Genomic DNA, 6,537 nt, shown 5'->3' on the forward strand with positions numbered 1-6,537 from the left:
AAGAAGGCAGCATGCTTTCCTAATTAACTTTGGATGTATTTCTAAACATTTTATGATTCTACATCGTTCAGTATATTCTGCATATAGCAGAACTCTGGTTACACCATAAACTTGTTAAGTTCAAATGGTATTGGAAAAACTACATAGGAAGCATTTGAAAAGGATGAAAATTATTAAAACTACAGGAAAAAATTTTAATGTATGATAATCAGTTTTCTCAAAAGTCACCTGATATTCAAGTCCTCTCCCTTGAGTGTTAGTGTTTTGATGGATCATCTTAAATCTAGCTTTAAAGATTCAGAAATCTAACTTCTAGTTCATCCAGAATTGATTAAGTTGAAAGACTGACTCAAGTTAATCACTAAAAAGACATCAATATATAAACACAATTAATTTACTACATTACTGAAAAGGATTGAAACTACTTATGCAGCAAAATCTGAACCCACTAACTAGCTCGGTGACCATGCCAAACCTCTCTGTGCCTACGTGTCATCGACTGCAAAATGGGGGTAATGATACTTACACTATGGTGTTATGATTAATGTTAAGATTTATAAAGCACTTTGAACACTATATGACACACAGTAACTACTACATAAGTGTTTGCTAAATACGGTAATACTCCCTGGTCAACCTCTCTGGTACTGCAAAAAACAAAAACCCCACATAAAACATCAAGATTACCATTAACAGATTGTTCACTGAGCACAGAATCAAAACAAAAAAAGATGAAGACTTTAGTGGGTAGTCCTCTAATAAAACAATTTGAGGAACAGTTTCTTACCCTAGGGCAGGGTTTCTCAACTTCAGCAGTGTTGACATTTTGGGCCAGATGATTCTTGCTGGTGGCGGGAGGGGTGTAGAGGGCTGTCCTGTCCATTCTTACTGTATCACGTTTAGAAGCATTCCTACCCTCTACCCAACTAGATGTGGATAGCAACCCCTCAACCACCACCACGAGTTATGACAACCAAAACTGTCTCCAGACATAGCCAGACATCGCCTGGGAAGCAAAATCGTTCCTGGGTCAAGAACCAATGCTTCAGAGATCTATTTGCCAAAATGAACAATTTTGCTCCTATCAGCTCTTCAAGAGCTTCCGTCCCTATCATTTTTGGATACAATGACCACCCCAGTTCAGGGGCTCCCATTTCTGGTTACATGCATATGAATTCTTCTGTTTTGTTTTCTTCAAAGAGGTTACAGGTGGTTAGTTATGGTTATAAAGACCCAGTTTTTGGTGGATTTTCTGGAGATTACAACCTCTTCTAGGCTCCCTAACAACAGCATCCATTTATCCCATTATTCTAAAACAAAAATCAGTTCTTGGGGTAGGGACTTCTACAGGTAGCTAACTTTTTTTTTTTTTGGCCAGTTTAATCTTTGTTTCCCCCTCCTAATTTAATTCTTTCTTTACATTCTGGAAGCATTTCACTGTAGATACCTAGCATCAGCATCTGATGGAGGCAGGGAAGAGAATCATTTTGAAACTCCAGCACAGACTTCAATACAAGATGAAATAAGAGGTTTATGTGTGTGTGGGGGGGAGAGGCATTGAGAATAATTATTAACATTTTACATTCTGAAATTTGTTATATGTAAACTTCTAGGCATGAACCACAGTTTCTCAACTGTACTCAAAGGAGGAAAATTGCTACAAACTTGCCTGAGCACTAGAATATATCTTATGATAGCAGCATTTAAAAAAAAAACCAAAATAAATTATGAATCTCATTAAACTGTCCTTGATACAACTTATGACTCTGAAACAGTTTGTTTGGCACTTACACTGATCAATTCTTAATAGCTTTCAGGTAAATAGTCTACAATGGCTTTGTATTATATATATATCTTACACATAAACAAGGAAGCAACCAAAGTGTTAACGTACTAAGAATCAATATGAATAGCTACTTTAAAAAAAATAAAATGAATAGTTAATAACTGAGAGCAAGCTTCTCTGATGATTATGAATTATTTTATTATTATTATTATTTTTAAGTAAGCTTTATGCCTAACGTGGGGCTTGAATTCACAACCAAGAGTTGTACGCTCTATGGACTGCAACAGCCAAGTGCCCCACATTCTTATTTGAAAGGAGGAACGACTAAAATAATAAAAATAATGAGATCATCAAATAACAAAAACTCATTACATGTCAACAAAATAGCATTTTATGAAAAAAATCACTATTTTCATAAAAATAGTGAGAAAAGGGGTACTGCTTTACATTTTTGAAAATCTTTTTAATGTGTGGCTTAACAGAAGACAGATTATCATATATGCTTCTGCAATCAACTTATTGCCATATATGACATGTCACATAGCCTCTGGAAAACTCCACCGTATACTTGGAAAACAACTAGAAAAAAAAGCAAATAATGCCTTGGAATTATCATGAAAATAATTCTGCCTTTGTGGATCTTCTGAAAGGATCTCAGGGCCTCCCTTGCCAGGGGTTCACTACTCTACTGACATGTGGTACTTCAAGAATAACAGTTCTAGTCATTTAATGCCTCTTAAGGTCTACAAATGTAGACAAACCACAAATGTATCTCTTTCATTTTTAAATTAAACATAAACATGGTCTCATTTTTAAAAATTTTTGTCTTTTAAGACACTGCACACCAAAAAACTCAAACAACCCCCCCCCCCCAACCAAACTGCATTCAATTATCACAGATAATAAGTTTAGGGAACGAAAATTCTTAACACTAAACCGTTACAGCACCATATAATAGTGGTTAAGAGCATGAAATCACAAAGGTCAGCTGTGTGACCTCTGACCTATATAACCACCTGATGCTTTTAGTTTTCTCATGGCTGAAACAGAGATAAATATTTCCACCTTACACGATTTTATCAAGATTAAACGAAAACAAATTAAGAGCTCAGACTATGCCTGCATGTACAAGTCTGATCAATGATACTTAGCTATATTTTAATTTTTAACATGTCATAAAGTATTTTTTAATTATTTTTTTAAAAGTAATCTCTACACCCACAGTGGGACTGAAACTCACCACCCCCCAAGATCAAGAGTCACAAGATCTAACCACTGAGCCAGCCAGGCGCCCCAACATGTCATAAAGTATTAAACATAAGACATTTGCTCAGGAAAACAATTGCCTGACCAAATCAGTTTTAACAAAAGGCAGCAATTACTCCGTATTCACCTTTCACACTTCTGTCCCTTTAGAGGAATTGAATTCAAATATTGGTTTAAAATAAAAAATAAATTAAGAGAACGCATTTAAGCAAACAATAGAGCTGGATCTTGTGTGTTTTTGAAAACACACAAGAACTCTTTAAGGAACAAAAGGAAGGACTACCCAATAGTTTGTCAATTAATAGGCTTGATGACAAAGTTCAGGAACTGAAAAGAACTTCAGAAATTAGTCCGTAGTCGAATTTCTTTAATCACGGATAAGCAACCCAGACTGTTAATTTCTCCTGAGCCATAAGGAGACTGAAGGGCAGAATCCTTCCTTACAAAACCTCTCCTAAGGGCCTGCAAACTTCCACTAATTCCAAGTGAACAGTTTGAATGTAAATCAAATTTGTGGAGGATGAGGGCGGGAAAGAAGCCAAAGACCCTTGCCCTCATTCCTTAACCTGGTTCCCAAGCAGGCAAGAAACTTAAGAGCAGTATTTCCTGTTACAACCACAGTAACCTTATCTTTCAGGAGTGTACATAGTGCCTCAGTTTCCAAAGCGCTTTCTACAGTATCAAAGGGAAGAAAATGAAAACATTCAGAATGAAAGGCATCTGCTATTCACATTGAATTCTTGCCCTAAAATCGAGGTTGAAGACAGTTATTTCCATAGTCATTTCAGATCAGCTCTGCACGAGCTGTGTGATCGCATTATTGCTTATTTACGCCGCAGTAGCACAATTCGAAGAATACGGGCAAGCAGGTCCAGAGAACCTCAAACCCGCAGGCCCAAATCCTAGCTCAAACGTCTGAAGCAAGCAGCCCAGGCTTGGAACAGACTGTCCCTTCCCCAGACTATCAGCAGGAACAAGATTTTAAAAGGCACAGACGTAGCTCCGCTCGATCGCCGCCCTGGAGCGTCCGGGAGGGCAGGAGCCACCGCCTCCAGCACCGCCGAAGGAGGCGGGCCTGCCGCAGCCCGCACGACCGGGCCCCTCCCGGCGACTGGCCCGGCCCCCGGGGAAGCCCCCTTCGCCCCACCCCGGGCCAGGGCCCGCCCCCAGCTTCCCCGGCCTCCTTCCTGTGGGAAGTGCGGCTCCTTTCGCGTCCCCCACCCTCTCGGCTCCGCCTGGCAGCCGCTCCGCCGCGAGCGCCGGCTGGGTGGGCGAGGGGCGTCTGGGACCCTCCAACTCGCTCGTGCGCAAGCCAGCCCGCCTCCGCCAGCGGGCCTTGCCTGGACAACAGGCCGCCGCCCGCCCCCTCGCCACGGGCGAGGTCCTACCTCGCCACCAGTAAGTCTTGGACAAGTCGTGCCAGGTCTGATGCCGGGTGTGGTGAGTGCCGCCCGGGCCCAGGTGCGCCGCCTCGATGAGCCCCCGGCGCCGCTCGGGCTGCAGCACCACCTCCAGCTCCGCGAAGGTCTTGCGGTGTCGCTGCCGCCGCTGGTAGTACAAGGTCCCACCGCGCACCACATAGCAGGCGGCCGCTTTGCGGATTTTACGCTTGACATTGCCCTCCGTGCCCGGAGCATACGGCTCACGCTCGTTTGTCAGGTAGCGAAGAATGGCCCGGTAGCTTTCCTCGCTTGACATCTCTGACGGCGGCTCCCTAAGGGCGCCTGTCAGTGGTGGGGGAGGAAGACAGCGCACTAGCTCCGGACGGATGCAACAGCGGCGGCGGCACTGTAGGGAGGAATGGCTGTATCTGTGGTGAGTGCTCTTCGACGGCGCCCGCAGCGCAAAGGCAGAACCGACGAGTTGGTAACCAGGGGGAACTGCACTTCTCCAGCGCGCGGGATCCGCTGGCGACTGACAAAATGGCTGCTGCACCACCGGAAGTGACGTGATCAAGGGCAGTGGGTGAGGGGACTGAGTCCTGATTGGAGCGCACAGGCTTTCTGGATTGATGAAGCCATCCGGGTGACGTCAGGACTGCGGGCGGACATTTTGGAAGAGGGTAGGCCTTTCCTTCGAGACCGAAGACTGCTTTGAGCAGACATCTTAAGTCCTGGCAGTTTCCCTTTTCATTTTTTCCTTCTTTCCCTTGCTCTGAGCACGTGTGGGAGTTGGTGGGCTGTTGATTTCCCGTCGGATATACACCAAGGTGTGGAGGAGTCTGGTTTTTTTTACCCCGATTACCTTCTGAGACACCCCAACAACGTAAAAGCATAAGATTTTGAGGATCTTAGTAAAATGTAAGCCTATGGACACAAGACCAAAGATAGCCGCATTCACATGTAAATTTATTTTACAGGTAAACGTTTGAAATCTGAGTCCTTCAGTGATAAGAATTATAATTTCCAGACTTAAAGTGTTGGCTCCAAATCAGCCATGGAACTGTCGGGATTTTCCTCGAATGACCGTCTAACATAGGGGCAGTTCTCTATATTTGAAGGTAATGATGTTGGCAATGAGTAGATAGCACTCTTACAGCTTCATTTGCATGTATTTTTACATAAGCTGGGGGGGGGGGGGGAGATTCTCCATTTTACACCCAACATTTACCGAATGCATAAAAGACCAAGGCGACCTGAAATGCATCTTCCAGCGTACAGTGCGGGTTCTGTTTCACATCTTTAGCGGGTAGGCCGGAGCAATGGCCCATGCCACCACCCATCCGTTGGTTGAATCTGCAGCGCAGACAAGACTACAGGCCCAGAACATCCTACTCGACAACTGGGGTCTGGCATTGACAGTGCTTTGCTAGTTCCAGGTCAACCCTCCCCCTCTGCCCCCAGCCTGGAGTCTGCAGTCGCTGGGTCAGGCTCTCTGACCCTGCGGAGACATGTTAAGAGTGAAACAGGTGAATGCACTGGGCTCAAAAAATAGGATGGCACCCAATCTCTGCGGTACTTGCGGTTGAGGTTGCGGGAATTGACAGGTGGCTTAGATACTTGAGGCAGCATCCTTGAATAAGATTCCGGCTGTAGGTACCTGAGCTCCCAGACATATATAGGAAAGACATAACCACCAGACCAGGTATTTACTTAGGGTCACTCAACCCAGACTGAGACAGCTGGGGAAAGGAAGAGGAATTAGAAGGTAGAGATGCATCCTCTCCGCTCTTTGGAGTGGGCCACCCAAAGCAGATACCCAAATCAACCCTCCATGAACTGTGCTGGGCCAGCACCATCACTCTTATACTGTGAAATCGACTTCCTTTAAAACTAAATTTAAGGGGCACCTGCGTGGCTCAGTTGGTTAAGCAGCTGGTTTCGGTTCATGTCATGTTTTCATGGTCTATTCATTAGTTCAAGCCCCACCTTGGGCTCTGTGCTGACACCTCAGAGCCTGGAGACTTTTTTGGATTCTCTTCTCTCTGTCCCTCCACCACTCATGCTCTGTCTCTCTCTCTCAAAAATAAACATTAAGATAGCTGC

The 6,537-nt window shown here is 44.3% G+C and overlaps 1 protein-coding gene across 2 annotated transcripts in view; it reads right to left on the reverse strand.

The window, feature by feature from the left end:
• ZBTB11 (zinc finger and BTB domain containing 11) overlaps positions 1 to 4,971 on the reverse strand; it is a 31,729-nt gene extending 26,758 nt beyond the window's left edge. Inside the window, exon 1 of one of the 2 annotated variants that reach the window (XM_027077648.2) lies at positions 4,441 to 4,971. In XM_027077648.2, the coding sequence (XP_026933449.1) occupies positions 4,441 to 4,750 (310 nt within the window). In that variant the 5' untranslated portion in view covers positions 4,751 to 4,971. Of the gene's footprint in view, positions 1 to 787; positions 4,023 to 4,440 lie in introns of those variants that run through there. The other variant, XM_053220786.1, reaches the window with a different exon arrangement.
• Between the last annotated feature and the right edge of the window lie 1,566 nt (positions 4,972 to 6,537).

Source organism: Acinonyx jubatus, chromosome C2, assembly GCF_027475565.1.
Source record: "Acinonyx jubatus isolate Ajub_Pintada_27869175 chromosome C2, VMU_Ajub_asm_v1.0, whole genome shotgun sequence".
NCBI lineage: Eukaryota > Metazoa > Chordata > Mammalia > Carnivora > Felidae > Acinonyx > Acinonyx jubatus.